At 32.7% G+C, this 21,325-nt stretch overlaps 1 protein-coding gene across 1 annotated transcript in view; it reads right to left on the bottom strand.

Moving 5' to 3' along the window:
* The window catches only part of GALNT13 (polypeptide N-acetylgalactosaminyltransferase 13), a 558,341-nt gene that overhangs the window by 476,758 nt on the left and 60,258 nt on the right, over positions 1-21,325 (bottom strand). Inside the window, exon 3 of the mRNA XM_053598099.1 lies at positions 16,789-17,033. Coding sequence (XP_053454074.1) covers positions 16,789-16,930 — 142 coding nt within the window. The 5' untranslated portion in view covers positions 16,931-17,033. The remainder of the gene's footprint in view (positions 1-16,788; positions 17,034-21,325) is intronic.

Below are 21,325 nucleotides of genomic sequence, written 5' to 3'. Positions count from 1 at the left end.
TGATTTGCTAATATAGAATGTAGGAAAAAGGGAAAAGAATATCTAAGGTTTTTGGCTTAAATGACTGGAGTGATGGAACAGCTAGAAATTAAGGTAGAAAAGACTACAAGCTTTTGGTGGGAGATCAGTAGTTCAGTGTTGGACATGTGACCCAGTGGTACAGGTGACACACTGAAAGTAGAAAAGCCAAAATCAAAACTATAATGTAGTCATTCTCCAACCTAAATAATCTACAACCTGCCAAGTGCTTCACTGGGAAAAATAAACTTAAATAATCAAAATTGTTTAGGTCTTGAATATGATTTAAAAGACATATCAACGGAATGAAATATAATACAGAGATTTTGGTTCATAAAAAAGATTTACCATATGTTAATTTTAACATCAAAATATGTAATAAAAGCAAAAATAGTTCAATATATGTCATGAGAGATTATCAAAATTAAAATATATTCTCTTTATTACTCTAAAATAAGATCTATAACTATCAAATCATTCAATGCAAAAAAGTAAACTATAAAAACTGAAAAGATTGTGGTCAGAAAGTAATCTAATTAGAAAAATGTGTTTTTTAATTAATTTATAAATGTTGTGGTAAGAGGATTATACTCAACTGAGGATGAGATATGAAGATCAATATGCTCCCAAGGAAATCACTGAAAATATCTAATAAGAGACTTAATAAAAAAGTTATACCTTTTAAAAGTTAACCCCATTACTAAGAATATAGCCTAAGAATATAATGAGCAACATTTTCTTTTCTTTTCTTTTCTTTTATTTTTTTTATTAAATCATAGCTGTGTACATTGATATGATCATGGGGCATCATTCACTAGCTTCACAAACCGTTTGACACACTTTCATATCTCAAAAAACATTCATAATCACATTATTTAGTGATAAAATTTCAGAAGAAATTTACATGAACATTAATGACAAAATATATTGAAAATTATTATAAAGATATACAGTACAATATTATATTATTATTAAAACCATATTTGGAAAGAATATATCATTCAGAACAAAATGCCCATTATATATTGATCGAAAACATTTTAAAAACAAATTTTATTTTATTATGAGGCCATTGTTTGGATGGAATTCAAGATAATTTTCTTCTTTAATTTCATTTGTACTTTATTGTTTTATGCAATGTCTTTATTAATTTTATTATCACAAAAAATAAACAATACTATTTTTAAAGGAAGTTAAATTAGATCAGTTTTGTTTGTTTGTTTTCTTTTTACAAAGTCTCACTTTGTGCTCTGGGTACAGGATGGTGGAATCATAGCTTAAAGCAACCTCAAACTCCTGGGCTCAAGCAATCATCTTGCTTCAGTGTTTGGAATAGCTGGGACTATAGGCCTGCACCATAATGCTTGCTTTGTTTTTCATTCTATTTTTTAAGTAGAGACAGGGTGTTGCTCTTCTTGCTTAGGCTGGTCTGGAACTCCAGATCTTATGCAATCCACCCTCTTCAGCCTCTCAGAGTGCTAGGATTATAGGCAAGAGCCACTGCACCCAGTCTAGATCAAATTTTTAGCTATTCTTCAAGTCAACAGTCCAACAAAGATTTAGTAAGTAAAATTTGGATCTTTTTCTAGTTATCTAACAAATTTTATATCAACTACATATAATATGCAATGAATTCTTGAAAATAGGTCGTAATTATAACTATTTATATAAGCAATAGAAAAATCTATAGGTGCATACTGAAAAATATTACATAAAAATGTTGCTCTTATTTTTAAATTTCACATTTTTTTATCTTGAGGAATCAAATATTTCCAGAAAAACTGAATTGTTATTTTGAAAAAGCAAAACCTGACTTTCCTCACACTGTGTACAAAATATAACTCAAATCTTGAAAGCTAAAACCATACATTACAAAAAATATAAGAAAAAAAATTCATGGCATTGGCAAGGTAAAGATTTCTAAGGTAGGACACCAAAAGAAATATAAAAGAAATAAGATGCAATAGATTTCATCAAAATTAAAATTCTCTGCTCTTTCAAAGATACCACATTAAAAAAATAAGTTAAAAAAGCAACAGAGAAAGAACCCAATTAAAGAATAAGGGAAGGAATTGAATAGAAGTTTATAAAAGAAGACTGGCCAAATAAACAGATAAAATGAAGGTCCATATCTATTGTTATCCAGAATTGCAAAGTAAAATCATAATGAGATACCACTATAAACTCACTAAAATGGCTAAAATTTAAAATGCTGGCTATGAAGTATTGGCAAGGATTTGGAGTAACTAGATTTCTTCTATATTGCTGAAGGGATTTGAAAATAGTCTAACAACTTGGGAAAACAGACTGGAAGTATCTTACAAAATTAAACATACACTTAGCATATGACTCAGAACCCAAAAGTTGTGAAAGCATATGTCCCCACAAAGTCTGTGTATGAATGTAGCAGCTTTATTCACAATATTAAAAAGATAGAACAACCTAAATGTTCACCATCAAGTGAAAATAAAATATTAAAAAAATTACAGTTTATGCATATGGTATGGTCTGAATGTGCCCCACAAATGCATTGGAAACTTGGTCTCCAGTGTGAATATACCAGGAGGTATAGGGCCCTTTTAGGAAATGAATAGATTAATGGCTCTATAAAAAAGACTTGTGGGAGGGGAGGGGTTCATTGTCTCTTGTTCTTCTGCCATGTGAGGACATAAAATTGCTCCCCTTCAAAGAACAAAGCAACAAGGCACTATCTTGCAACATGAGACCAAACTTGATGGTTCCTTGATCTTGGATTTTTAAGCCTTCAGAACTGTAATAAATACATTTCTGTGCTTTAAAAATTATCCAATCTCAGGTATTCTGTTATAGTAGCATGAAACAGACTGAACTACCTTACAATAGACTACTTTTCAGCAATAGAACAACTGATACACTCAACACCATAATGAATCTCAAAAACCTTATGATGATATAGGTATGAGCGCCTCTCTGAAGGTTTTGTAGAATTCTAGTTTTAAAACTGTCTGGTCCAGTACTTTTCTGTTTTAGAAGTTTTGTTATTGTTGTTGCAATTTCAGTGTTTGATCTTGGTCTTTTCAAAATTTCTAATTCTTTCTAGTTGACTCTAGTGAGTTGGTATGTTTTCAAGTCTTGGTTCATTTCCTCCACATTTTCAAATATCTGGGCATAGAGTTTTTTGTACTAATCAGTGATAATCTTTTGATACCTGTTGTTATTTCTCCTTTTTTGTTTCTAATTGAGGTTATTAGAGATCTTGCTTTTCTGTTTCTAGTTAAACTGGCCAAGAGTTTATTGATTTTATTACTCTTTTCAAAGAACCAACTTCTTGTTTCATTGGTTGGATTACAAACTAATTAATATAGCCTCTTTGGAAAGAAGTATAGAGAATCCTCAGAGAGCTAAAAGTAAACCTTTCATTTTGTCTGCCATCCCATTACTAGGTATCTACCCAGAAGAAAAAAATCATTTTACTGTAAGGATATTTGCAGTAGAATGTTTATCGCTGCTCAATTCACAATCACCAAGATGTGAAATCAATACAAATGCCCATCAACACGTGAATGGATTAATAAACTGTGGCATATGTATATCTATTCAGCCATAAAAAATATGGAGACTTTACATCTTTTGCATTTACCTGAATGGACTTGAAACACATTCTTCTTAGTGAAAGTATCACAAGAATGGACAAGTAAATATCCAATGTACTCAATAGTAATATAAAACAAATAAACAACTACCTGCCAAAACAAGAGAAAAAAACACTTAAATTTAAGTGAGGAAAGGAAGGGGAAGTCAGAGAGGATAGAGGAAGAGGAAGGGGATTGGCAAGCTCTCATCTAATGGGCACAACATAAGGGTATAGAGAACAACCCCTAGGTGAAGGGTTCAACTACAACTTGGGCCTTTACCTAACAAAACAATAACCTAATTACTTATACCCTCATGTTATTCTGAAAAACAAAACAAAACAAACAAAAAACCTTATAGTGAGCAAGAGTAGCTAGTGACAGATGAGTTGATAGTATACAATTCCATTCATTCAGATTTTCTAGAATAAACAAAGCCAACCAATAATCACAAAACCCAGATCATTGGTTGTCTGGGTCTAGAATGGAGGAAATGAATGTATAGAGGTATGAGGGAACATTTCAGGGGAATCATGATGGTAAGGTTGAACCTTGGATCAAGTTAGCAAAACTCATCAATATTATACTTTAAATGAGGCATTTTATCACATACATCAATAAAGTTGATTTAGAAAATAAAATTCCTTAATTGTTCCTAAAGCTATATTTACTTGGAGATTTACTTATCGACTAACTATGAGTCCTGTTTTATAATTGTATTACCTACCTCTCGGTAATTTTCATTTTTGATTGAATTTTTCTACTTTTAAAACTTTCCATACTCTTTTTTCTCTATATCTATACTTTTTTCTATTTGCTTTCTACAAGTGAATTAAATGTACCATATCACCTACCTCCATCTTTTCTCAAAGTTTTTCACACTAATTTTCCTAGATGTTTGTGTGCTGCTGTCTCCTCTGTGTATTAATTAATTCCACATATCCCACATAGTACGCCTACCTCATCTAGAGCTCTTATCACTGATAACACTATTATAGTGTCAATATACAGTAACCTCTAATCCTCTGGATCACAGATTCAAGAGACAGTATATAGACAATATATGCAACACAAGAAAGATTTTCAAGGAAAAAAGATAGTCCTTAGGCTATGAATTTGCCATTTTGGGCTGTAAATCAAATTATATGGACCATGTAAAGATACAAGAGAATATTATAAACATGGGCTATGTGTGTAACCTAAACAATATCCTAAATGCCTACATTAGCCACAATCATAGCATTGTTTCATTTTTTTAATCATTATATACTCTCAAATCTACTATCATGAGAACATTCTGAAAGTACCAAGGTGATCATTGATTCAGTCAACAATTATTAAATAACACGCACTATGAGCCAGGCACTCCTGTAGGTGATGACAGAAGTTGAAAAGTCATTAAAATTCTATCTTATCTAGTTTTCTCCACTACAACATATACTTTTAATCACAATGACTTCTAGCAGGTAAAGAGATTTGTCCATTCCCATTTTCTGGTGAACTATTTGGTAAACAGGTTAGTCCTCACACTTTAGTCAATCAACCTCAGTCTTCATAAAATTGAAAATTAGATCTTGTCTTCAAAAGACACATACTGTTGATTTTTTTTGTCTTTATTTCATATATTCTCTCTTCTCACAATAGTACAGAATTGATAATTCTTAAGTTTTATTATTTAATTTCGAATTCCTTTCTCCCCTGCTAAACATGAAAATAGGCATTGCTTCTTTATCTACCTTCAGTTCTAATATAAATCATCACTCAAATGATGTTCATTGCATAAGTTATCTAAAGTTATTTAATACTAAATGACTACAGATTTTTGAGTAGTTACTTTTTATGCTTTATCAATGCATAGTTTATACGCAAAAATGCACATACTTTATGCATATTATTTTGATGAATTTAGATTTCAGTGGTTACTTTTTTAAATAATAGCTAAACTCAGTTTTACAAAAAGAAAACTTTTCTTATTCTCACCAATTAATTTTCCAAATGAACAACTTAAATAGCCTAATATTTCATTTAGTTACTAATACAAATATTTTAAGTAATGAATAGAACTTTAGTAAGAGCCTTTAAGTAAAGATAAAAAATTGTCTTATATATGTAATTGTCAGTATTATATTCTCCTTCTAACCCTCAGTTGATGATCAATACACACTTTCTTTTCCAGAAACTTTTAATTGATCCCCTTTTCCTAGAAAACAGTTAAAATTACCCAGCAGGCAAAGTCCTTTAAAGTCTGTCTTTACTCCAAATTTCCAAGCTAAAATCTACAAATTCCTTTTACATCCAATTTTGCTCCAATCAACTAATTCACTGGTTTTTTATATCCTTCTTTTGAGAAAGGCAGCAGCATTTTCCAGATACTCTAATTCTTCCTGTTATCCTTCTATCCCAATTTTCACATACCAACAAAATTAACAAGTTTTAAGGCCTCTAAACTTTCTTAGTAGCTGATTTAGTACCTTTCTAAGAGCAGCAAGCACTTTCAATTTTACAAAGTAAAAATTATTTATATCCACTTTGTGTCCCAACTAGAATGTGTGATTCTTTTTGATAATTATTTAATTTTCATGAAAATGTTAAGATATTACACAAAATCATAAGAAACATAGGATTACGTCTAACAAAGCATGTCTGATGCCTATATGCAAAAACATATACAACTTATTTGAAATACATCACCATAGATTTAAAATTCACAGGTAAGAGAAGTCAGCATTGAAAACATATGGATTCTAGCCTAGCATGGTCTCACGCCTGCAGTCCCAGTACTCTGGGAGACTGAGACTGGAGTTCCCACAAGCCCAAGAGTTCAAGACCTGCTTGAGCAAGAGCTACCGAGTCTGTACTAAAAATAGAAAAATTAGCTAGACCTTGTGAAGAGCACCTGTAGTTCAGATACTCCAGAGGCTGAAGGAAGAGGATCATCCCAACCCAGTAGTTTGAGGTTACTGGGAGCCAGGCTGATGCCAAAGCATTCTCACCTGGGCAACAGATGAGAATGAGAGTGTCTCAAAACAAACAAACAAACAAAGAAGATATGGATTCTCTCCAGCTGAACCACAGATATAATACAATTCCAGTTAAAAAGATGTTGGCCAAATAGTATCAATATGGAGGAAAATAGGATCTTTACCTTATTCTATGTATGATTCCTAAACACAGAGGTTTTACTTGATTAAATTCTGTACATTACAAAGTACTTAGACTAGTACTTTTATTGAATGAATAGATATAAGATTGACATCAGTCATTCTTGCTAAGCTACAGAACAGTGCTTTATTATTGTTTTTATTTTTTTTATTTTTTTATTTTTTGTAGAGACAGAGTCTCACTTTATGGCCCTCGGTAGAGTGCCATGGCCTCACACAGCTCACAGCAACCTCCAACTCCTGGGCTTAAGCAATTCTCTTGCCTCAGCCTCCCGAGTAGCTGGGACTACAGGTGCCCGCCACAACGCCCGGCTATTTTTTTGTTGTTGCAGTTCAGCAGGGCCGGGTTTGAACCTGCCACCCTCGGTATATGGGGCCGGTGCCTTACCGACTGAGCCACAGGCGCCACCCTGTTTTTAATACATTTAACTAACCTTTCTAAGATTTCAGAGGTTTGACCCAAGAGGTCACTACTGAGGAAAATTGCAACCTAAATTAATCAGTTTCCTAAAGAGACTAAATATATGTGAAAATGGTAAAGTCTGAATTAAGATAAGTTAAGCCTGGCAAAAGTACTTTTCCCTTAAGTTCTAATAAGAAGACTTTTTTTTTCTGTTTTCTGTTTTGTTTTTATACCCAAGCTGTGGTTCTATTCTTCCATGTCCTCCAGAAATATCCCTATTTAAATAAGTATTTTACGAATAAATAGTGTATAAATGTTATTATTACTTTGCCTAAAAGATGAGCCTGTGACTTAGGCATAACTGAGTCAGGAACAGCATAATCTAGTGTAGTGGTTCAAAGTATGGATTGAAAGTCTGACAAACCAGGCTGTGAATCCTTTCTTATCTCCTAGAGTTTTTTCAACCTTGGGGAATTTAATTAACCCACTGTGTCTTCTCATATGTAAATAGTGGCAATAATATATCTTACGCTCACTGATGCTTTGGCAATTAATTCAAATAATGTATACAGAGTACCCATCACATTAATACCTAATAATTATTCATTATTACAATTCATTTATTATTCTTGTATGTCTGTGTGGACTGGCATACGTATAAAAGTATAAAAAAACAAAGAAAATATCAGAGGTCAAAATCTTATAAGGCCTATTAATTTTTGGAAACTATGTGTAGGACTGATGGGAAATTATCTGGGGAATATATACCCTTATCCCAAGTCAGTTATCTCTATATACTTTTTGAAAGATTATATATATCACCACAGGTAGTCATAATTTACTCAGAATAATTCCAATACTGACAATGCATTTTAATCAGTCACTCTTCTCTGTATCACACACAAGGTAAAACCATATATTTTAAATAACAGGGAAAATCTTCTGTTGGTATTAATACTTTAATTCAGCAGTCCTCAGTTTTCCCTCACACATAGAAATTATCCCATGAAGCAGCAAGGATTAATCAAACAAATTCAACAGAAATTCGCTATTTAATAAATGAGTGAATGACTATTAAGAGATCATTGATCATTTAGAAAGCAGCAACAGAAGGGCTGATATATTATCCTCGTGGCACTTAAGACATGAAACTATAAAGATTCTTGGAGAGAGTGCAGAGGAAACACTTGAAGAAATTGACCTGGGAGAATACTTTATGAGGAGGACCCCCTGGGCAACTGAAGCAACACCAAAAATACATTACTGGGATCTGATCAAACTAAAAAGCTTCTGCACAGCCAAGAACACAGTAAGTAAAGCAAGCAGATAGCCCTCAGAATGGGAGAAGATATTGCATGTTGTTTCTGACAAAGGTTTGATAACCAGAATCCACAGAGAACTCAAACTTATTAATAATAAAAAAACAAGTGATCCCATTTTATTATAGGCAAGAGACTTGAACAGAAGCTTCACTGCAGAAGACAGGTGCATGGCCTACAGACCCATGAAAAAATGCTCATCATCTTTAATCATCAGAGAAATGCAAATCAAAACCACTTTGAGATATCATTTAACGCCAGTAAGATTAGTCCACATAACAAAATCCCCAAACTACAGATTTTGACATGGATGTGGAGAGATAGGAACACTTCTGCACTGCTGGTGGGAATGCAAACTAATTCGTCCGTTCTGGAAAGAAGTTTGGGGAACACTTAAGAAACTAAAAGTAGACCTGCCGCCATTTGACCCTGCAATTTCTCTACTAGAGATATATCCAGATGACCAAAAATCACTTTATAACAAAGACATATGCACAAGAATGTTTATTGCAGCCCAATTCATAATAGCCAAGTCATGGAAGCAGCCCAAGTGCCCATTGACCCACAAATGGATTAACAAATTGTGGTATATTTATGCCATTGAATATTACGCAGCCAAAAAAAAAAAATTTAAAAAAAGATGGAAACTTTACCACTTTTATGTTTACATGGATGGAGCAGATCATATTCTTCTTAGAAAAGTATGTCAAGAATGAAAAAAAAATACCCAATGTACTCAATACTATTATGAAATCAATATATCATCACCCACACTTTCATACAAAAAATAAAACATAATTCTAGGCCAGAAAGAAGGAGAGAAGAGGAGGGGAAAAGGAGGGGAAAGGGGAGGACTGGTGGAGGGAGGGTGATCTGTGGGACTCACCATCTGTGCATATTACAAGCATACATGTCAAATATATTAATAGTAGAGTATAAATGTCTAAACACAAATAAGTGAGGTGAATGCTGTGTTAACCAGTTTGATGTAAACATTCCAAACTGTATACAAAATCAGCACATTGTACCCCATAAATGCAGTAATGCACAAAGTTTCTAATAAAAAAAATAATAATAAATAAATAAAAGTATACCTTCCATATGACCCTGCAATCCCATTACTAGGCATCTACCTAGAAGAATAAAAATCATTTTACCACAAAAAAAAAAAATAGTCTATTGGCGATAATCTAAGAAAAGAAGGCCACTTGTGTCCTTGAATTTATGAGAAGAACCAGTTGGTTTCCCTGAAAAACAAAGGAAATATAGAAGTATTGAATCTAAATCATTGGTCAGCGAGCCCACTCATTTTCTTGATTTCCCCCAATTCAGAGCCTCAGTAGGAAGGTCTGAATCAGTGAACAAGAGTAACTTGGCAGAACTTTAAAATGCCACAAAAGGTGCAAACAATCCCTAGGTAAGATTTATACCTCCTACTGACTAGGAAGATCTGAAGAGTTTAGGGCAACTCTGAAAATGAAAATGAAACACTCAGCTCAAGTTTTGAGAATATGTAACTCCACATTGTTATCCAAATGAACACATGGTAATTGAACTCCATTGCAAACTGGTATTGACTGAGGACAGAGTCCCTTTTTGAGTTTTTAGTATAAACAAATCCTATTCCACTGCCTGTTAAAATTTTGGCAAGTCCCTTTAGCTTTTCTCTGCCTCAGCCTCTTATATGCAAAATAAGAATAATAATAATGCCTATGTCACAGAATTTTTGTGAAAATTAACTAAGGTAACATTTGTAAATAATGAGATGATACTTAAAATTACTGTTGTATTGTTGTTATCACTATACTTACCTTTTCTCTCAATCAAAAATTCTTTTCTTGATATTTTTTCTTTTTTGAAAGTCAATTTTATTTCCTATGTATTTTTAATGAATGATTAACTATGAAGCTATGTTTAAGATTCAGAATAAGGTAAAGAAAGGTAGGTTTCCTTCCTTTCTAGAATATTGTATTATATTCTTTTTGCATTTTGTGATGATAAGTCACCTCTGGGGGTATCGCAGCTTATCCCTACCCATTATATCACTTCTGAATGTCCATTTCTTATCTCAAACACCACATTACATAAGGATTAACCAAAAGCCAAACCCTAAAATAGTTCATTTCTTATCATTTTATTTAAAAAATCTAAAAACATAATGAGTCTAACACAATTAATAAATCATGATTCATATCCATTTCATGCTCCAGTTGAGGCCCAGAGAGGTTGTTTTACTTGCCTGGGGAGATAAGCCACTAGTGGGGGAAGATGATTTCAGAATCCACTGTGACATAGTGCTCATGCACACCTGCCATGTGACCTCAGATTTCCCCAAATGATTGCAGATGCACTGCAGCATCATTGCAGGTTCTAAATACCTGCTTTCTCAAGTATCTATTCTAATGCTTCTGAACTCAGAGCACTTATTTAGTAGTCCATACCATTTTGGAGTTAGAAATATCCTTTGCTGCATTTTAATTTTAGGTAGCACAGAGTGCCATTAAAGAGTCAACATCTCCATTCTGAACAAGTATTTATGTTACCAAAAGCAGTCCTTTGGAAATCAAGAAAAGAAATAGGAGTCATGGGTCTGTACCTAATTTGGAACAGGCCTACATGCACCCATGAAGTCCTGAAATCATCTCTTTTTTTACAGCACCATCCATAACTGATGTGTAAGATGACAATGTTGACTCTATAACAAAGACTCAATTATTCCCCGTATACTTCATTTAAAAAGAAGATAAAATGTCATCCATTTTAGAAAGATGTCTATAAAAGTGATCGCTTTTTAAGTTTGATATTAGAGTTTAATAACGTAGCTAACTTCCTACAGAACAGCTCCATTTAGTTACCTAACAAGTATCTCATATTTTGGATATGTCCAAAATAAACTCAATATCCACCCTCAAATCATCCCATACTTTCTCTCCACTCTTGGAAAAATTCTATCAAACAGAGCCCTGTAAGAAACTGGAGACCTGTCCTTGACACTTCCAATTCTTAGACCTGCTAAAGCCAATCATGCAAACAGCTCTCTTACTCTCGTATTTTAAATGCCTCTTGATTTTACCTACTTCACTCACAACTCACTCCCCACTATTCTGCTCTGAGAAGGTATTACTTCTACAAAGAATGCATGGAAAACTACCATAACCCTCTATCCAGTCCCCCCAAAGAGAGTGGTTCTTCTTTAATCCATTGTCTGCTTGTATACACAGCAACCCCGTGTGCTGTTTTTTTATTACCCATTCAGTGGCTTCCCACTTTTTCAAATACATTCACTGGATATTATTCATTCATTTATTTATCCATATAATGTAATAGACACGTCAAACTCATAACCAAAATTAGGACCCTAGTAATAATGCCCTACATCCATTCAAAATATTCACCCCCATCCCCTGCCCATGTCTCCCCTAATGCATGAAGGTCAGGATCTTAAGTCCCATATTAATAATTAGCCTCACTTGCTTTTTACAAAGTCTTACATTATCTTTATACTTGTATACTTTTAAAATTAGCTACTTCTAGCTTTTCAAGATGTATTATGTTGTATAACTTCTTTGAAAGATATAACTTTTATACTTAATTTACTTTTTTTCAAGATTCATTCATGTTGATGAAAATCTCTATAATTCATTCATTTTAATTACTATATAATATTTCCTTGTATTGATATACCAATATCCATTCCATTGACAGACATATGGACGATTTTCAAATTTTATTTTTATAAATAGTAGTGCTAAGAATATATTTGTTTATGTGAAAGAAATTTTCTCGGATATATGACTGTAAGTGCTGATTCATATACAAATGTTTGTATTTCAGAGATAAAGCCAAATTGTCAACTGAAGTTATCGCAAAAATGTAGAGATACAGCATCTCTAATAATTGGTATTATCAGCCTTTGTAATTTTGGATAATTGAATAAATACAAATAGTAAGTCACTATAGCCTTTATCTGCATTTCTCTGATTACAACTGACGTTAATTATTTCTTCATAAATTTTTTGCCATATGTATTTTCTTTTCTATGAAATATCTATTTAGTTATGTTGCCCATTTTTTTCTATTGAGTTATTTGAACTTTTCTTATTGATAACAGGAAAATTATTATGTATATACTTGATATACAATAATTAATTTTTACATATTCTTGTAATTTGTCCATTATGTTTTCTTTGAATATATTCTATATGTGAATCCTATTTTTACCTTCCTTTGATGTTTATTTGAATAAACCAACTTTTTCAATTTTAATACTGTCAAATTTATCAACATTATATTTCATCATCATTTTGTTTTGTTTTATTTAAGAGTTTTTCCCTATTCCAAGGTGTTATAGATGCTTAAATATTTTTCCGCTAAAGTTTAGGAGGGTTTTGACTTTTAAATTCTTAATACCACCAACATTTGTGTTGTTCCTAATATGAACTAGCGTCTGATTTCATCTTTTTACACATTAATTGACACTTTATTCTCAGTTCTATTTATTAAACAGCCCCTCTCTCTCCCATGGCTGTGCAGTGCCTCCTCTGTCATGTACTGGACATTCCAAATTCGTGTGGCTCTGGGTGTGAGGTCTAGTCTAAGTCTATTCCTTTGGACAGTTGGCTCTCGTGCCCCTTTTGTTTCAGTACTAGTCCTAATTCTCTCAATTTTAAGTTCTTACCTAGATGAAATTGGAGACCATTCTCCTCAGTGAAGTAGCACACGAATGGAAAAACACATACTGAGCACATGTACTCAGTACTAAATTGAAACTGGTAGACTAACACCTACATGCTCACATGAGAGAAAAAATTCAACAAAATTCAAGTTTGGGGAAATGATGAAGGGCGGGGTAAGTTCCCACCCAACAGGGGCATTGCTTGGGTATATTCTACACTTCTGGTTGAAGGACACATCTACAACTCAGACTTTAACCCTCCAAAGGTAAACTATGTAACCTAATCACACGTACCCCCACGTTAACCTGAAATACTAAAAACAAAAAGATCTGTTATTTGTCACATCTCTACTCTGCATTTTTCCCTTTAGAAACATCCTGAGTTTCCTAGATCTTTATCGTTCCATGAAATTTTTAGAATTTTCTTCTTTTACTAGTCTTCTGGCACTCTTTTGCTGCAGACTGCAATGTTAATGCCATTGCCTCTGTGAATTTTTATCTAATAGCCTCTACTTAAAGCATCCTTTTTCCTCATCCTAATATCCATCATGTTTTGTAATCATTTATAAATTACTTTACCTTGTTAGTTGAATGCCTACAGTCACATGTGGCTTGTCAAAGGGAATACATTCTGAGAAATGTACTGTAGGCAACATCATCATTGTGTAAACATCATAGATGGTACTTACTCAGGGCTGAATAGTATAGTCTACCACCCAGCAAGGATACAAGTACAGCACATTGCTCCTACGCTACAAACCTATGCAGTGTGTCACTGTATTAAATACGTAGGTAATTGTAACAGATTGGTAAGTATTTGCGTATCTAAACGTATCTGAAATAGAAAAGATAGAGTAAAAAAACAATATTACAATCTTATGGGACCACCATCATATATGTAGTCCATCATTGACAGAAACTTCATTACGTGGAGAGAGAGAGAGAGAGAAAGAAGGAGAAGGAGGGACAGAGACTGAGAGAAATGTTTATTTTATAACTGACTATAAACTCCATGACAGGAAAGAACTCATTTCCCTTATATCCCAAACAGCAAATAGCAGGGACCTTGGTTATATCCCCAAGACTTAGCACATAATAAGCACTTCATAAATAATTGCTGAATGGATAAATGAAAAGATTTCAAAAACTAATTCATAATGTATGCTAATATTGGGTACTTAGCAATTATTTAAAATTCAGAAATATAAGTGATCTTAGAAACCACCTACTTCAAAATCTTTCTTTTAATAATGAAGACACATAGGTGCAGAAAGATCAATTTTTTAAGTCAAGAAGCCTATTTTTAGCATATTTTGAAAATGAAAATTTCAGTCAAGCTCACTTGGCACAGCCCCAACTAATTGGAAATAAAATGTTTTGAATACATAGTATAAATTCCTAAATAAAGTAACAGTCTGATATAATACATAATACAAATGAAATTAACACCCTTGAGTCTACTTTCCATTTATTCAAGCCAAATAAAATACAACATTAAACAAATACAATAGACTGAAAGTTTTATCCCCCTCAAATTCATATGTTGAAATCCAATCACTCAAGTATATTAGGAAGTGGGGCCCTTAGGATGTGATTAGGTCATGAAAGTGAAGCCATCACATATGGATTTAGTGTTTTTATAAAGTATGTCTCAGAGAGATCCCTCAATCCTTCTCTATGTGAGATTAACAAGAAGACAGTTGTTTATGAGGAACAGTCCCTCATTTGGATATCACATTTGTCAGCACGTCGGTCTTGGGCTTCCCAACCTCCATAACTCTGAGAAATAAATTTCTGTTGTTTTCAGTCACCTGGTCTATGGTATTTTATTATAATAGCTCAAATCCACTAAGACTACAGGTCTTACAAATAAAGACAATATAGTTTCATTTTACAATTTAAGTCCAATAAATTGTTATTATTTTTGCCTTGCATCATTAAATTTTACGTTTTGAGATTTATGACTGAACATTAAGGATAAAAATAACCAAAACAGTACTTTTTTAGTACTTTCAGAAAAGGCTATGATAGTTTTGCTGAATCAGGTTATAACATTTTTTGTGACCAATCTAGACGTCTTCGTTCAGCAAATGACAGAGCAATCATTCCAAACTGAAGTGATTTATCAAAACATATTTCTACTTTCAGCCAAGCAGCAGCTCAACTGATTCTAACAAAGAAGCAGAGAAGGTTGATTTATTCTGGGGTTTTAACTAAAGATCAGCAACTCAGTCCCTGTATTCATTTGTCAAAACCTGATGGACTCATAATGCTCTCCTTTCAGAATAATTGTAGAATAAAGGCATAAAAAATGCATATAAACTACCTAAATAGGTCTAGGCTCAGTCACTTCAAAAGTACTTTATCTAAATTCTTTGTAGTTGTCAGAAACTGCAGTGAGAAAGTTAAACCCAATCTGAACAAAAGAGGAAGATATTTAGAATTTCTCCAATTGAGCAAGAGTATTTTTGCAATCTAAAACAAATCTAAGATATTTAAAATGCTCTTTTAACAAAAAGCTAATTTTTGGAAATGCTCTTCTTTGTTTCCCTAAACCTCATACAATGATATAGTATAAATGAAGTTCTGTTTATTAAAATATTTTAATTAATAAATAACCCCCAAAATATCTGTAAAAGCAGATGGCATTTATTAAGGAAATGCACATCTCAACTTGTTGATATAGAATCACTTTTCAACAACATCTCAACTGAGACTCAATTAAAGTTTGCTTTTGTGATATTTATGCAGAAAATTTTGCTAGTCAGAGAATACATGTTAGTCCAGTGAGAATGAAACAAATTCTGTGCACCCTTAAGGACTTCAGAGCATCTATTTACTAGGAATATTTCAGAAATATATTTATAGTTCTTGAAATCAGCAAAAAAGGAAAGCATGGAGAAAATTGTTTGCAGGAAATTACTTTGAATCACTTTGCAGGAAATGAATCTCCATAACTATCTATACAAATTGTTGTGTTTATATAGAAGTCATTCTCATCTAGTCATTGAAACTGGTCACTTGAGAGGAATACACAGAGTTACACTGACTTTATAATCACTTGAAATTATTTTTTGCACTTAACATACAGCAATATCATCCATAGATTGAATCTGGACACAAACATGCGCTTTTTTTCAAAAATTATATGTTTTAACTGTTTTAGAAGTTTTCATGATAACATGCACACTTCCAGGTTGCCACAATCTCCACCTGTCTCATTTTAGTTGTTTTGTCCTTTTGGGTTATGTACTTGGCTTTTAAAAGCTTTTGGCTTCTGAGGAGCGTGGTTTAAAATTCTGCCCAGTTTGAATGTTCACTCAATTATTCTTTTTCATACAGTCACAGAACACTAGAATTTAATAGTATTGGAAGGCATTTTACAGGCTAGCTAACTCTTCTTATCTCTTCCAAAAAGACACCTAAAACCAAGAAAAATAAAATAGCTTCCTCCTTGTTAAATGTACATCAACAGTGCTGTCAAAATACTCGTCTAACTCAGTAAAGCAAAACTATTCTCTTTTTAGAGTGTCCATGTTTTATAAAGAATCACCACAATTCTCACCCTTACAAACATAATTCTTGCTTCATAAGCACTTACCCCTCAATGCGGGTAGCAGGGATCTCTCCTTTTTGTCATCGCATTTGTTACATTCACTGAAGTACAGGAGTAACAAGACATCAACAAGAACCCACATCAGCGAAGTGGCTAGAACCACCTTGCAGTAAACAAATCTCCTCATGTCTTTCTTGATTTCTAGTTAACACACAGTTGGAAGGCAAATGCTATTGTGATAAATCCAAGCCACAGAGATGAACTCCAAGATAAAAGCAGGATGCATTCCACTGTATTAAAAAAAAAAAAAGGAAATTTCATTACTATACTTATTTTTTTTGCATAAGGTACACATAACAAGAAATATTTGACTTATTTAATATTCTCAGATATCACAGATACAGCAGCATTTCAAATTTAACATTAAAAGCCCAAGTAAATGAAAGTTGCCAGCAAGCCAGGTGGCTGCAATTCTAATACTGAATACTAGATCTACCCCTATTCTGCCGGGCCCTTGACAAACTGATTTCTTCAAATTGTATTGTCTTTACCTTAAAGTCCTATCATGAAAATCTATATAGCATCATGTTGTAAAGTAGTGCAGCTCTGAATTTAGCCTGATTTACTACTTCTGATGATTCAACAGTACTGAAATAGAAATCGTCCTATAATACAATATGTTATAGTGGTTAAGAGCTGGCCCTTATAAACAAAGAGGTCTGGGTCTATGCACTTCCTTGCTATAGGAGAATTTATCATCAAAAAAAAAACAAAAATGAGGATAACAATGACAAACCTAAAGATTTTCTATGACAATCAAGTATGATCATACTTGTGAAGCATCTCACTGCTAATATTAATATTGAGATAAATCAGGAAAAAGTAGTTTTAAGATTCTCAAGTAGGGCAAGTACGAGAAGTAAATCAACAGTTATTTAACCTTTACCCTATCTGCTCTTCATGAAAAGTATATACAACAGATGTATATTTTCAAATAGACAGCATGCATCAAAAACTATAACAGAGGAGAAATGACATATTAAGGTAAAATAACTTAAGATAACTAGAGCAGGAATTCTAAAGGGCATAACAAAGAAAAGTGAATAATTATTAAAAGGTATCCAAAGCAAGTATGGAATTAATACAATACCTGAGTATATATTTATTTTATTTACATTACATTAATCAATAGCCCCCTGGTTAGTTAGTTTATATCTACATACTAAATACATCAGACCAAAAATAATCAGATGTCATTTGCAACATTTAAAATAACATCAAATGAAATATAAATTTACTGATGTGAATAAGATGAGTGACATACTTTAGACAGTAATATTTGGGTAAACAGTATTAAATATAAGTATACTTGAAACATTTCATAAATACTTGTCTAAAAACAAAAACCTCAAAGTAAAATTTGCTGAGGCAGCCTCTCTTTAATAGCAGCTGACAACATCATAAAACAATAGAAACGCTATTGCCTTTTAAAATCAATGCAAACTGGTAACAAATTCAAGATTCACATAAAGTGAAACATTACAACAAAGGAACTATATCATAACTACATAAAATTCACATTTATTCAGAATATATATATTTATATATCTTTGCAGCTATATATTGTCTTTTGGAGACGTGTTATATATGAACAAATATATTTTCCATATATCAAATGAAGAGATGTATTGTGTGCAAATTTATTGAATAAATGACATTTGAGGTTTGTTTACTATTATTCTTTTTTAAAAAATGTTTTCCTAATTAACTAGTTTGTTTTGTATCCATTTTATTTTTCTGTAAAACTGATAGCTAAATATTAGACCTCAGACTTTAAACCTGATAAGAAGAAAAGAATCTCCCATATATATGCCTTGTTACTAAGTGCACACTTTTGTAAATTTGAGATATGAAGCAATTCAAGCTATCAAATTTTCTTTCTTTCTTTAGTCCTAAGATGGAGTAGGTCCCTTCAGTTTGTTGTTGAAAAAATAATGCAATGAAAAAGTTCATTATAACACCAATGGTTTACCAACTGGCCATCCCAGGTTGATAAGGAGGACATTATAATAACTGATCCTTGAAGGTACAAACAGCACCACTCTATCACCAAATAAAGAGATGGCCTTGGGTAAGTATCTCGTCTTTCTGTACTTCATTTTCTTTATTTTTTACTATTTCCTACCCTATCTAACTCACAAAATATTGTAAGACTTAAGCAAGATAAAGAATGGGAATATTTTTTAAGAAAAGTATGAAGAATATTATAATAGAAAAACTGAAATCACTTAGTATTAAATATTGAAATTTCTATATGTCATTTCCTAATAAGACTCTTAAAGGCAATTGAGAATTTAATTTAAACTTTAGTTATGATAAAAAGTTAAATCATGTCTTATTGTCATTTCAAGAACTATTTAAATTATTCAGACTTCATAGCATGCTAAATCTATATATGAAGACTTATCGATTCTCTCCATAAAAGTTAATGGTTTGAATTTCCCACTAAAGAGGCACACACTGCCCAACTGGATTAAAAAAAAAAAAAGCACAAACCCTCCATATGCTGTCTCCAGGAAATACACCTAACCTTGAAGGACAACACAAGACTCAGGGTTAGAAAACAGTGTTTCAGGCAAATGGAAAACAGAATAAAAAGTAATTGCAATCTTATTTTCAGATACATGTTGATTTAAAGCAACTAAAGTTAAGAAAGACAAAGTTGGTCAGTTCATACTGGTCATGGGAATGATACATTAAGAGAACATTTCAATTCTAAATATTTATGCGCTAAACTTAAATGCTCCCAGATTTATGAAACTGACACTGATTGATGTGAGCAATATGATATCCTGAAATGTCATATTAGCTGGGGACTTTAAAACCCCTCTGGTTTAACTGGACAGATCATTTAAACAGAAACTAAAGAAAGATACAAGGACTTAAATGCAACCCTAGAACAAATAGGCTCAATAGACATATACAGAACACACCATCCCAAAGCTTAGGAATATACATTCTTCTCATCAGCCCATGGAACACTCCAAAACAGATCATTTCCTAAGACATAAATAAAACCTCAAAAAAATTAAAAGAATTGAAATTATACTGTGTATCTTCTCAGAGCAAAAGGCAATAAAGAGGAACTTAACTCCAACAAAAATTTTCATCCCCATACAAAGGCAAGGAAATTAAACAACCTTATGCAAAATGACAGCTGTGTTAAGGAAGGGATAAAGGGGGAAATTATTAAATTTCTTGAACATAACAACAATGAAGCTACAAGGTCCCCAGACCTGTGGGATACTGCAAAACCAGTCCTAAGAAGGAAATATATTGCATTGGATGCCTTCATCTGAAAAACAGAAGGAGAAAACATCAAAAACCTAATGAACAATTTTAATGAAAGAGCAATCCAATCCCAAACACAGCAGAAGAAAAGAAATAACCAAAATTAAATCATAAATGAAAAATGTTAAAAACAAAAGAATCATTCAGAAAATGAAAGAAACAAGGAGTTGGTTTTTTGAAAAAAATAAATTAAAATAGATAAACCTTTGGCCTGACTAACTAGAAATAGAAAAGTAAAATCCCTAGTAACCTCAATCTGAAATGATAAAGGGAAAATAACAACAGATGCCACAGAGATACAAGAGATTATCTCTGACTACTCTAAGAAACTATGCCCAGAAATTTGACAACGTGGAGCAAATGGGCCAATACCTGGAAACACACCATCTCCCTAAACTTAAGCAGGAAGAAACAGATCTCTTGGACAGACAAATATCAAGCACTGAGATCAAAGAACCTATTCCTAAACATTGAGAGGGAAAGAACCTTCCCCAACAGATTCTATGAAGCAAACATCACACGGGAAAGTACACAACTAAAAAGGAGAACTACATACAGACACCAATTTCACTGTTGAATACTAATGCAAAAAAAATCAATAAAATCTTAGTCAATAGATTATAGCTACACATTAAAAAAAATCATACATCATAATCAAGTAGGTTTCATCACAGGGATGCAAGATTGGTTCAACACACCCAAATCCATAAATGTCATTCACCATAATAGGAACAAACACAAAGACCATATGATTCTTTCAATAGAGGCAGAAAATGCATTTGATAAAATTCAATGTCCTTTTCTAACAAGAACACCTAAGAATATAATTACAGATAGCACATTTCCTTAAATGTTGAAGCTGTCTACAACAAACCCACAGCTAATATCATACTGAATGAAATATAACTGTTTTTCCACTTAGAACAGGAACCAAAGATATCTGGTTAGACAGATCATCATTAGAAGATAATTACCACTAGTAGTCAACATAGTGCAATCAGGCAAGAGAAGGATAAGGGCAGCCAAATGGGGGCAAAGGAAGTCAAACTTTGCTTTTGACCAACAATATGATCTTATACTTAAAAACCACAGAGACTCAACCACAAGCTCCCAGAAGTGATCAAGAAATAACATCTCACGGTATAAAATCAATACCCACAAATCAGTAGCCCTTGTATATGCCAATAGCAATCAATTTGTGAAGCAAATCAAAAATGTAATTCCCTTCACA

Source organism: Nycticebus coucang, chromosome 7 (genome assembly GCF_027406575.1).
Source record: "Nycticebus coucang isolate mNycCou1 chromosome 7, mNycCou1.pri, whole genome shotgun sequence".
Classification (NCBI taxonomy): domain Eukaryota; kingdom Metazoa; phylum Chordata; class Mammalia; order Primates; family Lorisidae; genus Nycticebus; species Nycticebus coucang.
This window is presented reverse-complemented; position numbering and strand designations above follow the sequence as displayed.